At 41.8% G+C, this 22,229-nt stretch overlaps 1 protein-coding gene across 3 annotated transcripts in view; it reads right to left on the reverse strand.

Moving 5' to 3' along the window:
- Ppp2r5e (protein phosphatase 2 regulatory subunit B'epsilon) overlaps positions 1 to 22,229 on the reverse strand; it is a 142,155-nt gene that overhangs the window by 2,920 nt on the left and 117,006 nt on the right. For all 3 annotated transcript variants that reach the window (XM_021652052.2, XM_021652051.2, XM_060387659.1), the window contains 8 exons: positions 14,605 to 14,735; positions 14,397 to 14,456; positions 13,426 to 13,534; positions 11,649 to 11,702; positions 11,490 to 11,540; positions 9,631 to 9,750; positions 7,033 to 7,160; positions 4,553 to 4,654 (listed from right to left, as the gene is read on the reverse strand). In XM_021652052.2, coding sequence (XP_021507727.1) covers positions 4,553 to 4,654; positions 7,033 to 7,160; positions 9,631 to 9,750; positions 11,490 to 11,540; positions 11,649 to 11,702; positions 13,426 to 13,534; positions 14,397 to 14,456; positions 14,605 to 14,735 — 755 coding nt within the window. The remainder of the gene's footprint in view (positions 1 to 4,552; positions 4,655 to 7,032; positions 7,161 to 9,630; positions 9,751 to 11,489; positions 11,541 to 11,648; positions 11,703 to 13,425; positions 13,535 to 14,396; positions 14,457 to 14,604; positions 14,736 to 22,229) is intronic.

Here is a 22,229-nt window from a genome sequence, read left to right on the forward strand (position 1 = left end):
TCTCTTAAATAGTCTGCACAGTGTGAATTTCAGCAAGCATGATGGTTTTCAAATATTTACTTATGCAATAATTTTGACCTAGAACAACTGCACTTAAGGGCATAAGGGGCAAAGTTAGAAAAGTCTCTAATCATTATAGATTTTTTTTTAATTTTTTAAAAAAAGAGTTGAAATTAATTCAGAAAAACATCTTGGGTGCTGGAGAGATGGCTCTGCAGCATCTTTGGAGAAATGCCTAGTGCTGCTCTTCCAAAGGACTGGGGTTCAGTTCCTAGAACCCGCATGGTGCCTCACAAATGTCTCTAGTTCCAGGGAGATTCAAAGTCTACCTCTGGACTATACAGGCACCAGACACACATGTACTGCACATATATACATACAGACAAAACATTCATATGCGTAGAAATAAAAATATTTTAAAAAAGATTTTAGCATGCTATCCCACACTCATATAGCTGAGGCAGGAGGATGACTTGAAGTTCAAGACTAGCCTAAGCTACCAGGTGAGACCCTATACCTCCCCGCAAAAGACAAAAAGCCAAACATATGTTTTAATTAAGATTAAAACAGGGGAAGGTAGAGACTGAAAAAGGACACAGCCTAGAGTGGGTATGGACTTCCAGAAAGGATGTTGCTGGCTTCTAGACTCTAGACTCTTGGCTGTAGGCAAGCTGCAGGACAACATCACTTGTTTGCTTGACAGTACAGGCCAGAGGTAATATCAGTCTGAGTGCATGCTTTCTGAGAAACTGATTCAAGTACACTGACCTAAATCCTATGGCTCATGTGGAGCTCTAGTGACTTCTTTGGTTGCAGCAGCAGAGGAAAGAAGGGTCTGGAACTTTACTCTGCTGAAAATCGGCCCATCCTGTGGCAGCTCACACTGCTGTGGTTCGCAGCATCCATCATGATATCATCATCTCCCTACTGAAGCTGCTCATTCTAGTTGGTCAGCAATACTGTATGCAGTGTCCTTTCTTTCTCCAGATGAACGCACACTGAGTTACCATGCTGCTTTCATGCTGACAACTTTACACAGTCTCAGCTTGGGATATTCTGACCATCCCCAAAGAAGAAATCATACCGCCTACTCCCTCTTCCCCCAGCCCCTGGCAGCCACTGGTCTGCTGTTTCTATGACCTTTCCTTTACTGGCTTTTCATACAGATGTAATTATATAATGAAAAAAAAAAATTAAATATTTCTTTGTTGTTGATGTTTGTTTTGTCTTGACTTTTGAGACAAGAGTCTCAGGTAGCCCAGGCTGTCCTTGAATTCATTAATGGAGGATGACCCTGAACTCCTGCTCCTCTGCTTCTACCTCCCAAGTGCTGGGATTACAGATGTGTGTGCTCTAAAAACATCTAAATACCGCTGATGTATTTAGTACCACCTTATTTGTCCCAGTTTCTCTCTGTGTTGGTGAGAATTTTAAGACATCAACACACTGTAATGCTGGGAATCTTGTCAAATTCTCCTCCCATTTCTTTTTGCACAGCACTACTGTTGGCACTCATATCTGACAGTCTTAAAAGCTTACTCCACCCACCATTTTGATTTGTAATGCTTAAAAATCTGCTTTGAACTCAAACTATCAACTTCCTGTCATTAACAAGTAAAATCGTGTATTTGGCTCTTTCATTACAGCCCCAAACATCCATGTTCAATTACGAATTAAGTTATTATCACTTCTGTGAGGAAACCAATACTTGTATCTGCTTGGTACAACCTTCTATTTTTGTTTGTTTGCCAAAGTATCATTCTTATTATTTTTTTAAACAAACCAAAACAACAACAAGATAATAAATAAAAAACAACTTATCTTTCTATCTATCTATCTATCTATCTATCTATCTATCTATCTATCTATCTATCTATGGTTTTTTGAGACCAAGTTTCTCTGTATATTCTTGGCTATCTTGTACTCACTCTGTAAACTGGGCTGGCCTCAAACTCACAATGATCCAGCTGCCTCTGCCTTCTGAGTGCTGAGATTAAAGGTGTGCACCACTGCATCAGGCTCAGAAAGCAACTTTCATTCCTGCAGTCCACTCAGTATGAAGAACCTTAACCCTCTAGCATATTGACTCAACTCACAGTTCTACCAGCTCCCAGTCCCTTTAGTTAAGTCCATTTATTCTCAAGTGACTGATCCGTCTAGCTTAGTTAATAAAAGAGCACAAAAATAACTTCACTGTGGGATTTCATTAAATATGAATCAACTAATCTGAAATAAGAGCCTGTGCACATACTCCTACACCGTGATATGGGAGCCAGGCACTGAGCCTTTGCATAAGCTAGCCATACACAGCCTTCCACCCAGTGACACTGAAGCTCCTTCAATAGTCTTAGTAAGATTGTACAGGCTTAATCCCTACTTAACCAGAATAATAACAATTACAGAAAATTCTGTTGCCCTAACGGACAAAAGCTATGCCCTGTGCACTGTTTAAATCTTTCATCATGTTATTCCAATATGCCCTTAGCAAACCCCCTTCCTTTTTTAAAAGTTGTTACTGTTGATTTTTTTTTTTAATGTATATGGGTATTTTTTTGCCTGCATCTATGTCTGGGTGCTGTGTGCATGCCTGAGCCTCAAGGAGGACACAAGTGCACATTCAATCCTTTGGAGCTGGAATTACAACTTTTGGAAGCTATGTGGGTACTGAACTTGAACCTGGGTCTTTTGGAAGAACATCAAGTGAGCTTAACAGTTAGCCATCCTTCCAGTCCCCCTCAGCCCTCTTAAAAAAAAAAAATAACTTCTCAAAATATTTTAACTTAACTGTAGCACACAAAAAAAAATTAGTAATTTTTAACAATTGATAATATCACGAATCAACAGTTATTTAGGTTTCAAGTATAATACAGAATTGACATTTAGCTCAATGTTGTACTTAAAAATAATATTGTAATATTAAAACTATATTCTGTAATTAAACTGTTTCCTATAGATCACATCACTATAACTTAAAAACAGTCTCTGCCAATGGTCCTTGGTTCTCTGTCCCAAACCTTCCTGTTCATTGCTCTTTTCCTCAGTAAAACACAACTAACACGTTCTAAATAAGACAAAGCAAAGGAGCAAGAAAATCACAGGCAGCATCCTTCCATGGGGTTCAGCAAAGACCAAGGTATGAACATGCCACATACCCACTCTGGGACTCTTTAAGGCCCAGGCTTTACGACCTACAAGGTCATGCCTGCATCCATGTGATCAGAGTCAAGCCAGAGAACCAACTACGAGCTCTTTCTGTTTTCCTCAATCTCTCCAGTGCATGGTTTGAATAGGAACGGCCTCATAGATTTGAATGCTTGGTCACCAGGGAACAGCACTTTTAGGAGGTGTGGCCTTGTTGGGGATGGGCTTTGAGTTTCAAATGTTCAAGCTAGGCCCAGTGTCAATCTCTCTGCCTACTGCTTTGGAATCCAGATAGAGAACTCTCAGGCACCTCTCCAGCACCATGCCCTCCTGTGTGCTGCAGTGATTCTCGCCATGATGATAATGGACTAAACCCCTGAAATGTAAGCCAAACCCAATTAAATGCTTTCCTTTATAAGACTTGCCTGGTCATGGTGCATCTTCACAGTAACAAAAACCCTAACTAAGAACATTGTTTGGAAAGTTGAACATACTGGATAAAAAATAAAACACCTTTAATCACAGCTTTTGGGAGGCAGAGGCAGAGAAGGCAAATCTCTGAGTTTGAGGCCATCCCAATGTGCAAAAAAGGTTTTGAGATAGCCAGGGCTACACAGAGAAACCCTGTTTTGAAAAAACAAAACAGCAAAATAATTATAATAAAAATAAAACAGAATCATGTAAATAAAATCCACAGACTGTTGGCATCATTCTAGTCTTAAGCACTTCCCTATTTTCTAATCCCAGACCATTAACGTTTATATTCTTTTTATTGCTCTTTTAAGTTGTGATAAATTTGTTGGTTTCTAGACTAGAAAGTAGATCTATCTAAAGCTAGGGTCAGATGGAAGGGGAGGAGGACCTCCCGTATCAGTGGACTTAGAGAGGGGCAGGGAGAAGATGAGGGAGGGAGGGTGTAATCAGGAGGGAATGAGGGAGGGGCTACAGCTGGGATACAAAGTAAATAAACTGTAATTAATATAAAAAAATAAAAAACTTAATTAAAAAAAAAAGGAAAGTAAGATCTGGACAAACAGTGCCCAGTCTCTCCTGCACTGGAATAAAGTACATCAGCCCAGTTTTAGGTTCAGTGGATTAGCAAACAGGAGTCAACCCAGAGGACTAACTACTTAATGGCTCCCTGAATTGAGTGCAAAAGACCAGGCTCTTAACCTTGTGAGAACAGAAAAGGAGCAAGGCAGCAGGCTTCATAAAAATCACACCACCACAAAACTGTCTCACTTAGCAGTGCGTTAATGAGCGCACAGCTAATGAGCATGCAGAAGGAAAGAATGTTAAGTAAATACACTGCTGTTTATGATCTGATGTGCAACCAGGCAGCTTCAGCAAAGAGTTCAGAAAGGACTCAATAACTTTATGCACAGCAGACAAAAGAGCTTTAAAAAGTTACCGCTGACGATCTGACTTGTATGTGGCTGTCAGCTCATCAAACATAGTGCTGTTCATTTCCATAAAGGCCTTCAACACGTTGTACACCAACGCCACAATAGCCCTGTGAGAGAGAGGAGGAAGACATGCTGGTTAGTCTTTCACAATGGGGTGCTGAGTAGAAAAGCAAAAGGAAAACTTACATAAGTCTGTGCCAACTCTATCGCATATACATGAAAGCTTGAACTCACACTTTCTTGTAAAGTCCACTGTGATCATCGTAACCCTCCTACCCTCTCTCCCAACCCTACTACCCTTACTGCTCCCCAAAAGCCCCTTCTCAATACTCATGTAGCATAGGCCAGCCTCAAACTCAGTGTGTAGCTGAGGGTGACTTTGAACTTTTGATCCTCCTGCCTAGTGCTGAGATTACGGGCATGTATTACCACACCTGGCTTCCTGTTCCCTTTTATACAGTCCACTTCCACATCAAGAGACTTGAATTCTTTACTGTTTGCAGTCTTCCTAAGGAATGGCAGAATTAAAACCCAATGTTGCCCTTCCAAATTATTGGTACCCAGAGCAGACATGCTTACGGCCAATGCACAACAAAAGGCAAATATAAAATAAAGGTGCTTCAGGGGCTGGGGAGATAGCTCAGGCAGGAAGGCATGCTTGCACACGCGCGTGCACGAGCACACACACACACATACAAACACACAGAATAAAACCACCTCACCAGGTTGCTAGTGTATACCTGTAATCCCAGCACTTGGGAGGTAGAGGTAGGAGCATTGAGAGTTCAAGGCCACTGTGGGCTACATATAGAGGCTATCTTAAAACAAAGAAACAAGGAAGACAGAGCAGACATACTGCTCTATAAATAAGGATCAGAGGTTAAAAACATTACTTTCAAAGTAATAATATACATAATTTAGAATCAGAAGATATTCCTGTGGAAATGAATATATAAATCACTGGTGCTCAAAGACAAGCTCCCAAGCCCCGACAAGCTGCTTCTCCAGTGTGGTTGTATTAGTCCATCTGCTCCTGATTAGCCCTTCTGCTAAAAACTGTCAGGCAGGGGCCGGATGCTCTTGGCTATGAAGCACTGCACGGCTCAGAAGCCAAGCTGCCCGACTATTCTTATCAAGCAGAGAATAATCTGGACAATGTGAGCACTGTGCTGTGACAGACTCGAAAGCTTCAGATTAGGCAAGAACTGGGGTTCCCTTTTCAAAACTATACAAGATTGCTTCCATTTTGCAACAAACTGCCCAATCCTACTAAGAAGGCATCTCTAAAAAAACGCTAGTGGGAGGTCTGAGGTCTTCCTGCACAGCTGTTGCTTGGTGCCCAAAGAAGGAAACTTAGCTAAGGCTCAGGAATGGCCTTCTTCCCATGGGCAGCACTGGAGAGGCGGGGATCCTGGGCAGTTACCGACACCGCCTAGGGCTGCTCTACAGACACTCAGGAGAAGTATGTACTACAAGGCTCAATGACTCTTTCTCAAAGTTCTATTAATACAGAAAATATAAATAGAAAATTGAAAAAAAATGTTATTTTACAACTCCATGCAAATAATTAAAAGACAGGCTGAACTGCACTTATTAATTCTTCAATGCCACATAAAACTTTCCTTTATCACATACAGAAACATGCAAAGGCATCTCAATATAGAATATTTTAACTCTCCTGGAACTAAATTAAACTTGTCCTTGAAGATTTTAAAAATTCTCCCTACCCCCGCTATAAAAAAAAATCTAACAATTTAGCTGGCTGTTAGGAAATGGATATTCCTTTGTAAAGTAAATCTCTTCAGACCACTTCCTCACAGTCCCTCAGTATTCCCTGATGTCGCCCTTGGTGAAGGCTCTTGTGGGCCTCGCTCCCTTTTCAGTCTTGTCTCCAGCACTGTTCACCCAAAGGCCTCATGCCTTTTCTCTTTCAAGCCAAGGGCCTCAGAACCTGACAGGCACTTTTAACAGCTGTGCGCCTTTTTATGTAGTACCGGATCCTTGTCTGAAGGGGCTTTCCCTAGTACCAGCATGTACCAAACTCCATTACGATTCTATCTGATGCCATTCCCCAGCACTCGGGAGGCTGAGGAAGGAGGACCATGAGTTTGAGGTTGGTATGGGCTGTACAGGAAGATCCTAGAAAAAAAAAAAAATCAACATGTTCAATTTGAGCCCTGCCAGCCAACGCACATCCGTTGGGGCTCCAGCACATTCTCAAACTAAATCTGGCTACCTTCAGACAGGTCAGAAAGCCTCTCAAGGAAATAGATATTTAAAAAATATTGTTAAAATATGTTTGTCCCCCAACCAGCAAATTTCCAGGAGGGATTTTTATCGTGTTACATGTGCAATCTGGTACACAGAGAGCTGTGTGACATTTTACTAAAGAAAAGAGGAAGAAGGAAGAGACAGAAGACAAAAAGGGAGAGCAGGAAGAGAAAGAGGGAGGGAGGCTAAGGATGGAAGGAACCTGAAAACATACGGATTCCAATGCTCTTTTGAAATCCTATAAAGACTGGAGAACATGATGGGAAGGATGACGTTAGAGTTTTCTTCTATTAAACTCATGATGTATTCATTATTCCAATAATAGAGTGCCCTTTCTGCCACCTTTAAGAAAAGACAGAGAAGAATGATAAAACAAATTATAATCTTTTCAAACAAAAGTATTTTTAAAGCTATTTTTAAATCATTCAATCAGAAGTATATAAAAATTTTGTGGAGATTTTTGATCCCTTAAGTAGTTGCCAGGTGGTTCATCCATTTGGGAAGGAAAAGTTTGTTTTGTTTTGTTTTGTTTTTCCCTACCTGTTGATTTATCTTCTCCTTTAAGTCTACACATCTGATCTATTTCCACACTCTTCTCCGCATAGTTCCCACCCATCCTTCCCTCCAAACACAGCCTCGTCCAGCTCGGCTTTCAGAATTCCTTGTCTGGCCGAGGTCTTCTTAAATGTCCCCACAGGCTTACGTTTTACTACCTGCACAGCTGTGGGGCCTTCTAAGGTAAGGCTGGCTCAAGGAGAGTGCCATTTGCTTATTCGTTCCCTGTTCTCTGCCGACAATGCTGCCATGCTCTCATTTCATCTGTTGGGCCTGAGCTACTCATCTTGGACTTGATGAACTCAAATGGCTTCTTTTATTTACATAAATAAGGAAATCATGAGTTAGAATGAGAAGTAACACAAGACTGCACCCACTGACAGACTGGGAAACTGGGCCGGTCTCGCTATAGCAGGCTCTGTGGACAGGTACTGGCCCTGAGCGCTGGGGAACGGTCTTCAGGGACGACTATCACACATTCGCCACTGCACTGTGTCCGTTCCCACACCATTGCTTTGAATCCGGGAGCTAACAGAGCTGGTGCCATTACCCCAGTTTCATAAATGAAGACTTGTGAGAGTTAGGTGGTAAGTCATTGGCTCAAGGTCACATGACTACCAATGCAGAAGCCTGCTCTCAACTCTTCCCTAAATTCTCCCTAAAGAGCCGATAAGTGGTGGGAATGGGCGAGCCTGTGGTACTATTCACTGGGATGGGGACTGTGGCAGAATGAACAATCTTCGCGCACACACACAGGAGGTACTTAAGACTATGGCAGAGGGTCAATGTGCATGCTAGAACCAACAATGACTCCAGACACCTGGCCTCCACGACTGTGGGGAAATAGATCTCTGCTGTTTAAGCGATTTGGTCTGGGGCATTTTGTTATGGCAACTTGAGCCAACCGTATACTATTTTCCCACTCTTCTTTTTTTGTTAAGTCAAACCCAGAGCCTCGCATGTGCTAGACAACGCTCAACTATTGAACTTCCTCCCTAGTCTAACAAATTATCTTCCTTTCTAAGCTTTGAGTATTCTGTAAGGCTCCCTGCCATCCTTTTTTGTAAAAGAACCATGGCCTCCACTATACCAAAGAGGCTAGTGAGAACAGAAATGAACAGTCGGTGTGTTTGAGCACTGCAGGTTTAGTGTAGTGTGCTCAATCTCCACACACTGTTCTGAACTTTTCTACTTGCATCCGGTCTGGACACATCACAGAATGGTCTTCTATTTACTTTTCCCTTTTGTTCTGTGTGATATGAGCACAAGCTTGATATATTAACATGTTTTTAGATTTAAAAAGAGTAACAGGGCCTCTGCCTGGCAGCTTAGCGGACAGTCCACCATCAAATTAGCACAAATTTTGTGCTGTTGAATAGTATCTTCAAATGATGGGCAGCAGGGTGAGTCTGCTATATTTGTAAGATGGCCTTTTGCTGTGACAGCCACTGGGTAAAATAAAGCACTGTGTCTGACTCTGGTCCTGTTTTCTCCTGTGAGAGTTCCACAGTTCTGCAGCCAGGACCTCCTTAGAAACACACATGCCAAGTGCACCTTCCCTGTGCTCTCCTCAAACAGCCACAAGGAGGCAGAGCAGGCTGTGGGAAGGCCATCGATTCCAGCAAGCTTAGCAAGAAGCCACATATAACTGAAAACTCACCTACACTCCCCTGTTGTAGAAACCTTGAGCAGGGTAAGCACAGTTATTCGTAGGATAACACTCAGTTTCTCTCTTCCCTCCTAAGCATTACTGACTACTACTCACACACACCGCAAAGAAACCCCAGCAGCTCACTTGAAATGAGCTTAACCCAAGTTATTTTATGGCTTTTAAACTTTGGCCTTCACACCATGCCTTTTGAATGGTATTATGGGAACTGAAATTATGAAATAGAGGCTATTAAGGGCAGATGCCCAAGAGCACGTAACTACTTATAGCAGGGGCTGGAGAGACTTCTGAGTCGCTGAGAGACCAGACGGCCTCTTACAGAGGCCCCAGGTTCAGTTGCCTGCACCTACACTAGCCAGCTCACAACCATCTGTAACTCCAGCGCCACAGGAATCTGAGATGTGTCTAGCCTCTGTGGCACTGCACCATGCACTCATGCCCACATACAGACTCATACATAATTAAAAAAAAAAACTTAAAGAAAAAAGTAGCTGGTGCCCATGATTTTCCCCACCATACAAATGAAGTTTGGCCAAATGACTTCACTTGGCACACACTACTCTGGCTCACGTTCTCTTTACTACTAACCTGAAAATGGGGGCTAGAAACACACTTGGCAATTTGTTTAAACAACGGTTCTTGGATTTTAACAAATTGTGACGGTTCAATCACATCCAAGATTTCTTCCAGCTCCCCAAGAAACATGACCTACAAATAGAAACAAAACACAAAATATGAGATCTACCACTAAAAATTCCACATAATCAAATTTACTAACTATTTTAAGAGAAATATACACATAAAGCAAAAACAAACAAATGAACCAGACAGTATTCTATTTCTTTTGGCCTGGGAGGATGGCTCAGTGGTTAGGAATGCTTGCTAGGAAAGGATAAGGGAACTGAGTTCAAATTCCCAAGACCCATATAAGAAGACAGGCAGGGCCATATGCATGCCTGCAACCACAGGGCTCTGGGGTACTGAGACAGGAAGATCTCAGGGTTTGGTGGCTGTCAGCTTACCTCCAAGGTCTATGGCAAGTCACTGTGTCAAGAATCCTTCTCTGGCCTACATGTGCAAACCCCACCCACCCCATACGCACAAAGAGTATATCCCCTTCACAAAGAGCTCAGCATAAGGTCTTCTATGAAACAACTGGCCTCTCCCTCTTCAGGACTCCACCCACTCCTAGAGACCCAGACATTCAACACCTCCCATGCAGCCCCACTTTTTAAGATGATGGCTGAAACTCCTGTAGAAATGTGCTTTAGTCCACAAGAGCACAGTGGAGCATATCATCACAACAGACAGCTGTCGTTCTGCTAGCACACGCACCCATGTTTTTCTAAGGTACCCCAACTAAACACATCAGACACACTGACCTGTTTCTATGCTTATATGTACACATACTCTCTCCCTCTCCCTCTCCCCTCTCTCTAGAACACAGTGAATCTCATGGCCTCAGGGCTGTATGCAAAAAAAAAAAAAAAAAAAAAAAAAAGGGCCTTGAAGATCACACAAAGGAGGGAGATAAATAGATTTACACAGTTTTATAACTAGAACAAAAAATAACAAATAGCAGTTACCTATTTGTTCATGAAAAGTAACACAGGGAAAAGCTAAGTAGGCAGCTGAAATGTCAATAATGACACTTCTTTAGTATCTTGAGGTACAAAGAGCAGCAATGCAGATTCCCTTTACCTCATACTGTTAAGAAATGAGGTAACTTGCTGAAGCTATCTGGTGTAGGGGTTAGAATCATGGCTGATGTGATAAAGAGGCTCTTCCTATATACCCTGTCCTTTGCCAACACACATATGTTCTCTTGGGACATAAAGCTAACAGGTGGCCTCTGTTTCAAGGCCAGAAGAAGAAGGCTCCAAATCTGAGGTGGACACAGTTAGGCTCTATTCCAGGTACTGCTTGGTGCCTCCTTACACACATGCATAAAAGGACATGCCTACTTAGGTGACTGTATGGGGCCTCATGTCAAGTTAAAGTTCTGCTGTATATTATGAGGCTACATACAGTAAGGCCTCACCTATAATATGATTAATATGGGGACCAAAGCAGGCTTCTCAGGAATCCATCTGCAGTGGCAGCAAACCTTGTATCTATGCAGCCACTACAGAAGTGACAATCAATGGAGCTAAATAATTAGATACAGAGTGTGGCTTGGGCAGGAATGACAATGGCTAGAAGCCCCAGGGTTCAGAGTCCAGGAGGCAGGTTCTAGTGTACTGGTACACTCTCATTCCGTGTGCTTGGGTGTGCTAATTAATCTCTCGAAGCCTCACTTTGATCACTAGTGAAGAAGTGAGCACTGATTGGCACAGAGCTGCACAGCCAGGTTTCCGTGAGGCATGCTTGTGTAAGCTCAGCCCACAGTGAGCTCTTAGGCATAGTACTTCCTTCACTACTGGCATGCTCTGACATTAAGTACTTACTTCTTTTTGACTGCATGTTTTAGGCCAAAATTTCATTAACCCCCTAATAACCTAAAAGGAAAAGGAGAGAAAAGGAGACATTTAATGTTTCACATGATTTTAATAAAGGTTGTTCTTATTTTGTCACATTATGGAAAATAAAATTTTTAAAAAGCTCACTGGTTCTGTAAGTGAAGGGTCTTTCTCCAGAAACTGTACTATACAATACGCCAGCTAAACAGGAAGGAAGGGAAAGGACAGAACGTTAATTACATAAGTAAAAGCTGAAAGCACAGCGCATCAACACTTCTCAAACTCTGGTTTAACTTCACAATCACTTCATTTGAACCCTCATGGAAAGAAAGATTTTTTGTTTGTTTGTTTGTTTGTTTGTTTTGTTTTATGCATTTAGACTTGGGATCCAGCCATGTTGCCCAGGCTGGTCTTGAACTCCTAAGCTCAACATCATTCTCCTGCCTCAGTTTCCTGAGTAGCAGGAACTACAGCTAAAAGCTGTATTTTCAAGTCAGTGAAAAGTAACAAGGCCACAGAGGAATTCTGTCCTTAAAGAGCACTGAGACAACATTTCTGAGGCTACTACAAAGCAGGACTGAAACCCTTCACTCAGTGCAGTGTAAAAAGGATTTCATGGACATTCAAATTCCAGCTGCCTCTCAAGTTCTGGGCTTTAGTTTCTGTGGGGAAGCAGGCACTTTCTAAAAACCCAGCAACTGCCTTAGGAGGGAACCTGAAAACACTGATTCCTGAAAAAAAATCAAAGGCTATACTTGCCAAAGTCAGAATCTGGGGAGTGCCCCCATTCTCAACAGGAATGCTTTCAAATAACCATGAAATGTTATATCCCACTGCACAGACTAAAGACAAGTTTTCTAAAGGGCTTGGAAAGATTTCTGAACAGGAAACCTACCTCTTAAAAACCAACATTTTGATGGTGTGCTATATCTGGGACATATGGACTAAATTTTTTTCCTCAAAATACAGAGTTTCACATTTAAGAAGGAACACTGCTTAGAAAAATGTGTTACATTTTAATGCAAACTCAAAAGAGAAGGGAGCCAGAGGCTTAAAACACTAAAATTAAAAATATCACTAGATCAATTATGCCTTCCAGTGACAGGCTTACCACTCAATGAATGCAGTGTTCAGCACAGAAGTTACAGTGAGGACAGCACAGGAGCTGAGTATCACCACTACTCCTTTTACATATGTATCTGTTTGTTCCAAGACAACTCACTATATAGCTAAGGCAATCCTCCTGCCTCAACCTCCTAAGTGCTGAGATTACAGGTGCAAGTGACCACACTCTGCAAGATCTGATTTTTAAAGTAATGAAGGATTTATAAAAAGGAAGATGTGAAAATATTTATAGATTTGCTTACTTCTCAAAGTGTCTACTATGAGTGCAGTAGAAGTGATGGGAGGGGAGGAGGAGCAACTGACAGCCCAGAGCAAAGAGAGACAGGATCAAGTACTCAAGAACATTCAGTTCATTAGGCAAGGCCCAAAGTTGTCTCATTCTATTACATTCTTCTACTCTTCACATTCCCATGCATTCTCCTATGGGTAATCTTTGCAGCAGGTAACCTTTTAAACATGGAAGTCTGTCGTGATGTAACACGAAACATCCCTCTTCCTTACCTTAAAAATAGTTCCATGATTCTACTGTGTGAAAAAATAAAAATATAAAAAGGAAAAAAGCAGACTTTCTTATTTTCCTTGGGGAGTTTTGTTTCTTTTTTTTACCTTTAACATACTTTTCCTTAAAAAAAAAAAAAAAAAAAAAAGGTAAAATAATATCCTAAGACAAGCTAGGTGTGGTGGCTCACCCTTGGAATCCCAGCACTAGAAGGAAGAGGGTGGAGCACTGCACGTCCACAGTCAGCCCTGGCTACAAAGGAAGGCTTTGTCTCCAAAAAGTTTTAATTTAAAGTTCTACCTGGGCATGGAAGAGTGATAAACTCCTGACAGTGTGCAAAGGGATCAGCACTTTCACCAGAAACTGTTTGTGTTCTGCCTTAAGCGGTAAAGCGAAGCCATTGATAATACTAGGAAAAGAAGAGACAGGGTTAGCAACGTTATCCTATACAACTGAACCCTGACAAGCTCTTGTTGTAATTTACATTTGTCCAAAAAAGAGAGCCAACTCCTCCCACCATTAATATTCAAGACTTTTTAGCTACTTCAACACATCGTTTATTAAGCAGCAATTTAACAGAAGTAAATCTGATTATGAGCATCTACCAAACAGGATGATAGTGCCCAAAGGTTCTTACCAAACCCATGTTTTGCCTTCCCTCCGTTCCACTGTACAGCCGTCTAACCTGCTAACTTCCCCTTAAAGCATGAGCTTCCATCTCCAGAGCACCTTGCTGACCTGCTCTTTCAACACCCTTGCCATCTCCATACACCGTTTCTCTTCACTCTTGAAACCTCTGCCCAGCCTTGGGAGGGACGAAGCAAGGAGACTCCACCTCCTGTTTCTCCTCTTCATAGAAGGAAAGACTAAGCAATCACACTGCCCAGCTTCATCAGCTCCAAAACCCACACAACAGCTGCCTCTTCCTGCTTTGCTCCACCTCTGAGGGCAGCTTAACTGCACACCTGGGTATGCAGTCTTTCTAATTCATTATAAACCTGCCTAGAGAATGAGGTGCTGTGCTGTCACTGGCCTGACATCCAACCAGATTCCATCTCTAAGTAAGCTATGCACTCCTTCTAGTCATTATGGGAGAGTTAACAAATTGTAATTATGGAACAAAGTTATCCCTTTACAGTTGCTTGGAAACAGAATAAGTACATATTAGAAAGACCTAAGGTATTTAGAGCAAAAGATCCAGGTCAGTAGTCTCTTCTGCACCTGAACATGACCTGCAGAACGAGGCTCACCTGAAATCTACAAATACTTACCTTCCTAAAATTTCCAGCAGTTCAGCTACACCATTGAAGTGTTCTGTTTCATAAACAAACCTAAGAGAAGAAAGTAGAGAGGGGAAGGAAGGAAGGGAGTAGGAGAGGGAGGGAAGAAGTTAGCACATTACTTTAACTACTGGAGGTTTACTTAACGCTTTTGCAAAAACAGCAACTTTGTTCTCTTGCGTGCCTACCACCCACTCACCTTAGAAAAATATTGTTAATTTGTTTTCGGATAAATGCTCTAAGCCCGAGAAACTTGCCATAAATCCTATGCAAGACTGTTTTTAAATAGTCCCGTTCTCGGGGGTCTTCACTGTCAAATAGCTCCAAAAGCTGTTGTAAAACAAAAGTAGAATAAAAGACTGTCAGAGACAGTTCTGGTAAAGGATTTAGACATTCTATTGCTCATTTTTTATAGTCCCTGTTCCCTTCTTCCTCATCAGAAAGCTACTAAATAAGCAGTACACCAGCACAGCAGTAGTCTTTGGGAAGCCAGCTGCACTGAGTCAAAGGCTTTATATCCAGGGAAGAGATCATGCTACAGTAACAGCTACAGCCAATGCAGTGCTCACGTGATCAACAGACCACTTTTTAAGCAATCTACATAGGTCAGTCCTTCTGTGAGGAATTTTTACCCTTGATCAAACTGGGGTGCAGAAAGCTTAAGTAACTTGCTGGTGATGTCACAGTGAGAGGCATTAGCACTGGGATTTGAACCCAGACAGTGAATGCCTAAAGTCCACAACTTTCAACACTGTATGCCACTAATTTCTGGACTTTTCAGTATAAAAAGAAACATAAATTCCAGTTAAGCCTCTCAGCTCTACCAGAAGGCCCAAGAAGATAAAACAACCTAACCCAAAGCAGACACTGAAATTCCAAATGATCCCAGCAATACTCTTAGTCTGAGTTGTTACATAATTGTGCTTAGACTGGAAGTCTCATCAAAATAAACATGTTCTATACCTGCGTGTATGAATAGCATAATTTAGGTTTTGGATCAGTTACAATTTTAGCCACAGAATTCTGATAAATATGGTCCCAAGTCTCACACGCCATAAAAGAGAAAACAAGCTCAATCTTAGACCAAGTAGCAGGGGCCACTATGGACCCAGCCTAATCTCTATAAAAAAATCCCAAGGCCCTTGTTTTTCTAACACTTGATTAGATGAAGAAGTAAGAATAAAGCTCAATGGCAGAGGACTATGCACAAAGCCCTGTGCTCAAACACCAACAGGGGTGGGGTGCAGTGGGGGCGTTAACAGCACAGTGAGCATGCCTAGAACCCCAGCACTCTGGAGGCTGAGGCTAGAAGATCTTGAAGTTGAGTTTAAGGATAGCTACACAAGATCTGACAACCAACCAACAGCAACAAAATTAGAAGTCACCTGTAAGAGCCAACGCGATTTTAGTAGTAAGAGGACTCAGGACTCTCATTGCTCAGTTTTAAAATTCAATATAAAGACAGCAATCAAGAGTATACTACTGGCATATGATAAAGATACATGTCAATGGAACAGAGTCCAGAGTCCAAAAACACTCAAATTCATAGTCAATTGGTTTCATAGGATGCCAACACATTTCAGTATGAAAGAAACAGTCTCCAATCAACAGTGCTGGGACAACCAGATAACACTAAGTCAGACCTCCAGCTTATACTGCAAATTCAAATGGGCTCAAAATAGATAATCGACTTGAAGACAAGAGTAAATGATTAACTGAAGAAAACACAAGAATAATATTCACCAAAACAAATGGTTGTTTTTAACTCTGACAAGAAATGCATAAACAACAAAAGGAAAAAAAAAACCAACTAAAACCATCTGTGATTTAAAGACAGTAAAAAGATAACTTATAGTAATAAGAGAAAATATGTGTAGAACATATGTGACAAAAGGCTAGGAGTACCCACAATAAATAATGAACTATCAAATCTCAATAACACAATTTCAATGGAAAGATAACTGTAGTCAAAAGAGGTGGGGCTCATGGGGCCCAGCACTCCTTGAGGATGAAATGCAGCTCATGGTTGCTGGGGGAAGCAGAGATATTTTCTTCTATGATAAAACTCCTATAAGCAATCCGAATTAAACTTACTGAGTTACCCCAACAAAGAGACATGAAAAAAGGAGGCCGGTTGAGAAGAATAAGGCACTCAGGAGTGGAAAAGAGACAAAAGGGTAATTAGGGGGTTATCAAAATACATTATGGCAATGAAGCCCATTATTGTGTTTAAATACTTTATGCTAATAAAAATTTTTAAATTTTCTGAGAAAATAAAAACTCAACTTAAAAATTGAAAAAGGATTATTGAAAATATATATCCCAAAGAAGGTATAGAATGGCAAATGAATACATGGAAAAGTGGTCCATTCCATTAATCATGAAAATGCAGACCAACACAAGAAAGTGTTAAGTATTGGAGCCTTCATTTACTGTTGGCAAGAATGTAAAATTGCCAAGCACGGTGGTGCAAGCCTGTAATCCCAGCACTCAGGGAGGCAGAGGCAGGCAGATCTCTGTGAGTTCCAGGCCAGCCTGGTCTACAAAGCGAGTCTAGGATAGCCATGGCTACACAGAAGAACCCTGTCTCAAGAGGCCACCCCCCCAAAAAAAAAAAAGGTAAAATGGTGCAGGCTGAAGAACAGTCTGGTGGTTCCACAGGTTCATACATCTGAACAACTTCACTCTAGCGTGTCCGATGGACAGTACAGAAAGCGTATGTCCACACAAATACCTGACAGTGTGAAAAGCACACATACAAAAACTGCACACTCTTGCTCACAGACACAACACCAAAAACAGACAGGGGAGATGGGGACCTGAGGTCAATCTCCAGGTCCCCTGCAAAAGGCCAGGTGCTGCATGCTTGCGACCCCAGCACTGGGAGGAGGGTACAGAATGATACATGGAGTTCACCGGCCAGCCAACCAGTGAGTTCCAGGCCATTGACTGGTCCTGTCTCAAACAAAGGTGAATGGCCGCCAAGGGCTAGTAATCACTGGCCTCCACATGCACCTGAACCCCCATACATACATTTAGACTACTGAACTGTATACGTCAAAAGGTGACTTTATGTTACATGAATTTTAAGCTGACAAATCTACTGCTTTGTAAAAATGACATTGGGGAAGTTTCTCTAGATGAAGAACAAACTTGGAAACACTCCTGAATGTTATTAACTTTTAATATGTTCATCATCACTACAATAAAACAAAACCAACTCAGCATGGAAATAAAAGCTGCCTACCTTCATTTTTACAAAATGCCATATATGTCTATGTGTGTGTGTTTATGCATGTGTGACTATAAAGAGTTATACATAAGTAAGTCTAAGTGATGGAGATATAAGGCAGGGCCTGACAGCAGAAAAGGGACAGTAACCAAATGGACATGTTTTTGTTTCATGCTTTGTTTGAAGAAACACAGTTCTGGGCAAAATTAATTAACCAAAAGTAAAGTCCCTTCAAATATGGCAGAAAGTAGGAATTAAATAATAGTCTTCTAAAATGGACAGTAAAACAGTACACAACTTTGGCTTCACATGCTTTTCATCCATCATCTGCTCTGTTTGTTCTGAATTGAATATTTTGAATAAATATTTATTGCTGTATATTAAGAGCCAGCAAATGGGCAAGGAGTTACCAGGAATATAGGGACACACAAGTCAGACATAACCCGCTTTCACAGTCTAGTCTAATGGCAGATAAAACAACAAACAGCGCAAGATTTCAAGACGCTACACAAATGAATAATGGATCTAGCTGCTCCATCTGTAAGAAGTACAGTAACAGAGAAGGCTTCCAGGTTAAGTGATATACATGGTTACTCCTCCCCTCCGCCACACACACACACACACACACACACACACACACGAACTGGGACAAGAGTTTATATTAACCAGCTTTTTGTCACTATAACAAAACACCTAACACAACTACTTATGAAAAAGAATGTTGGGCTGTTTTTGTTTTTGTTTTTTAAATCCCAATTTTGAAGACTCAATGTCCAAATGGAATAGCAAACACAGCTCAGAGCAAGGGCTGGTCCCCTGACCACACTGATAAGGTGGTGATCAATTACACGACAAGGAAGTGACGACACTACAACTCCAACCAGGAACAGAAAAAGAGAGACTGGTGTATTATAAGCCCTTCCAAGAGTGTGCCCCAAATGACCTAGGGGCCTCCCACTAGTGCCCACACCTTAAAGGTTCCACATCATTTCTCCAAACTGTCACTCTGAGTACCAAGCATCCAAATGCAAAAGACCCTTGGCAGGGGATGGCATGGTGGGGGTCACTTAAATCACTAATCCAGGGCAATTTTCCCAGGGCTGTCGGTAGGGAAGGCAGCAGCCTAACTGATAGACGATACTGTTAGCAATGACTCTGGCCATTTAGCAATAAAATAAACAAGTATGTACTGAGATCTTTCCTCATGCCATGGATGTCCTTGCTGCTGGGCACACAGAGTGCTGGACAAACTCCAGTGAACTATGGGAGGCAACCAGTGAGTTAACAATTTACTTGTACAGAAAAGCATTCTATTTACAAAAAGAAACAGGCATGTGGCTTTAACAGGCCAGAAAAGAAAGGGAGGGTATAGGGTATTTGTGTCTCGGATAGACTCAGTATCTATCTCTTTATTTGAGAGATACTCAAAAATTACACAATGCAATTTCTATTGCATTCCAGTCCTTGTTTATAGAAATCATTAACCTTTTAAAGTTCTATTTCTTAATTTGGTTTCTACTTTAAGTGGAAGGGCTTAATGAGTAATATGCAACCAACATACGAGGTTTGCGGGGGTGGAATGTTAGCAAAACTTGAATCAATTGTGCTTCTGTTTTGCTAATTTGAAAAGTTTAACAACTGTGCAATTAAACAAAGATTATTTAACTAAGTATTTCATTAGGTTACAAAAAAAAAAAAAAAACTGTCTTAGTGAGGACCTTTGCAGAGTCCTGTCAAACGCACCATCCCCTGCGACGAAGAGACATGAGCCTCCAGTTGCCTCCTCTGGCCTGTGCAACGCGCTTCGGACAACATTATGATGGGAAGCAAAAACAAAAGGATAATGGCATGTGGCCCAAGAGGGGAGGAGTAGGATGAGTTCTGACTTCCAAAACACCACATTCCACACCCATAGACTGTCATCTACAGTATCACAGGCAGCTCGTCGAAGAAAACCTCAAGTTTCCAAACTGATTACAAAGCAAAGACAGACATGTCAATGTGCTGAGTCCAAGATTTAAAAGAAAGCTTCCCTGGGAGTAACAGAGATAAACTGTGTGATGATTTAGCTGAAGGCCCTCCGTTGAACTTTAAAAATAAATGGACAGTGAAACAAAGAGGACAGTGATGGTCTTCCAGCCGGCCTTGGAGGACTGACCCTCTTTCTTAAAACTTCATTACAATGACAGTGAAAGAATGAAAATATACACCCCTCCCACCTCATCTATCCCACCCCATCCCCAAGCAGGGAAGAACGCTAACAAGGTGCCAGTTCCCATCAGAGAAGCTTCAGAGGCTCAAGAACGGGAGGAAGGCATAAGCTAGATTTGATGCACAGGTATGAGAGGCGCCTGCCAAGGCAGCTTCAAAGTTTGTAGGCATCAATGTCCTCAACACCCCTGTGCGTGTCAGTGTTCTAAAGACTTAGTCTAAGGCTAGAGGATGTGAGTGAGTGTCTAGTCTCAGGTACCGACCACTGCTAAACAAAGCATTACTGAAGTCACGGGACTAATTAACACTCTGCCTACTTCCGGGGGATTTGAGCCAGTGCTCTTCTCTTAGCTCCGTTTCGGGTAAGGCAGAAGACCAAGAGGTCTCTTCTGGGGGGACACGAGGATCCTGAAGAAAGACATACAGGCATGATAATATCTAAGGTTCTCAGAGGGCTGGCAAGGGGCTGCTCAACTACCCTGCTCTGAGCCGGCACCCGCAGAGCGTCACAGCTGCAGACACACCACGCACACAGGCACTTAACCCACAAGGACAAGAATTAACTGGGTTTTGGTGGATGGGCAGGTAACGATTACAATGAAGAATCAGTAGGCATTTCAACAAAATGAGCAACTCAGAAGAGAAAAGAACAATGCAAGGACTAGCAAAAACTTGCACAAAAAAGAAAAAAAAAACAAACCCTCAATATTCTCAGAGATACAACTACATGACCACGCTTCGGTGGAAGACTGCACATCCGAGAACATGTGGGCAGCACAAATTGGTCTTTCTGGGTTACGAGGTAGGGCAGGGAGCTGGAGAGATGGCTTAGCTAAGAGCCTGCACTCTGCTAGGGGCCAAGTTTGAGCCTAACATCCAGTAGAGGGTATCTTGAGTCCTCTACTGGCCTGTGCAGGTGCCCACAGACACACTCACATACATACACACATATACATAAAGAAATAGTAAAACAAATTTGTATTTTACATTTATTCTGGTTTTGGGAGAAAGGTGTTTTATTTTTCGACAGGGTTTCTCTGTGTAGCCTTGGCCGTCCTTGAACTCACAGTGACCCACCTGCCTCTGCTTCCCTGAGTGCTGAGATTAAAAGTGTGTACCAACACGCTGGGATATATATTCTTCTAATATATATATATATATATATATTAGAAGAATACAAAGTTGGGAGGGTAGGAAAGGGATCTGAGAGTCGCAGGAGTGTGAATATGTTCAAAGCACAAACAAAATTCTAAATAAACTAATAATTTTGTTTGGTTTTCATGACAAGGTTTCTCTGTGTAGCATTGGTTGTCTTGGACTTACTTTGTAGACCAGGCTAGCCTCAAACTCGAATGCCTCTATCTGCCTGAGTGTTGGGATTAAAGGCACATGCCACTGCATCTGGCAATGAACTCTACATAGTGAGTTCCAGGCCTCTATAATGAGACCTGTCCCCCCGATCCCATCTTCCCCCCCAAAAGTTAACTTCACCCTAAAATAAACATAACAAATTAAATTCCACAATAAAAGAAAGGCAGTCATTGTACCTGGAGTATGAACATGGCCACACACACAGTCATACAAATGTGAACAGTATGCTTTGATTTAATTATATTTTATGTTACAACTACAATAGACCTGAGAGAGAAAAATATTACTTCTCCATATAAAGCAGCATTTTTTGAGAATACCAAAAACATTCAAGAAATCTGAATGTAATGGTCCATGCCTTTACCACCAAGTTCAAGGGAAAAGGTGAGGTGGGGTGGAGTGGTGGTGGTGGAGAGTTAGTTGCATGCAAGTGGGTAAGTGTGCTTGCTGCTGAGCCTAAAAACCTGATTTCAACCCCCAGGTTCTATCTGGCTGAAGGAGAGAACTGATTCCTGCAAGTTATCCTCTGACCACGGAGCACCACGTATGTGCACACAAAAACTATTCTCTATGCATTATTTTAGAATAGAAAAGAATGTTCAAGAAGATAATGAATAAAACTGGGTTGGGTGTTCTAAATGTCTTCATCCAAACTGATACAACACCAGATTTCAAGCTCCACGTTTCTTGCTCTGCTGGCAATAGCCATTCTAAAGCGAAAAGCTGGGTCCCTTGGAAGCGTCACCTAGACCATGTGATGCACACAGAGAAAACAGCCAGAAACAAGTGAAGAGCCGCCTGGGGACAGGGAGCTCATGAATCTGACTGCTATATAAAGGGAGGTGACCCACAGGCAACCACTAGAAAGCACAAGCTACCCCTCAGCTTAGAGTACCTCTGACTTCAAGGCCCTATGGGTTCTAGTCACACAAGTATGAAGTTCCCCAAACTGCATTTTCCTCCTCATGACAGTCACTCAGACCCACAAGAGAGAGAAGTCCATCTTCCCC

The sequence above is a fragment of the Meriones unguiculatus genome, chromosome 7, assembly GCF_030254825.1.
Source record: "Meriones unguiculatus strain TT.TT164.6M chromosome 7, Bangor_MerUng_6.1, whole genome shotgun sequence".
In the NCBI taxonomy this organism is placed as follows: Eukaryota; Metazoa; Chordata; class Mammalia; order Rodentia; family Muridae; genus Meriones; species Meriones unguiculatus.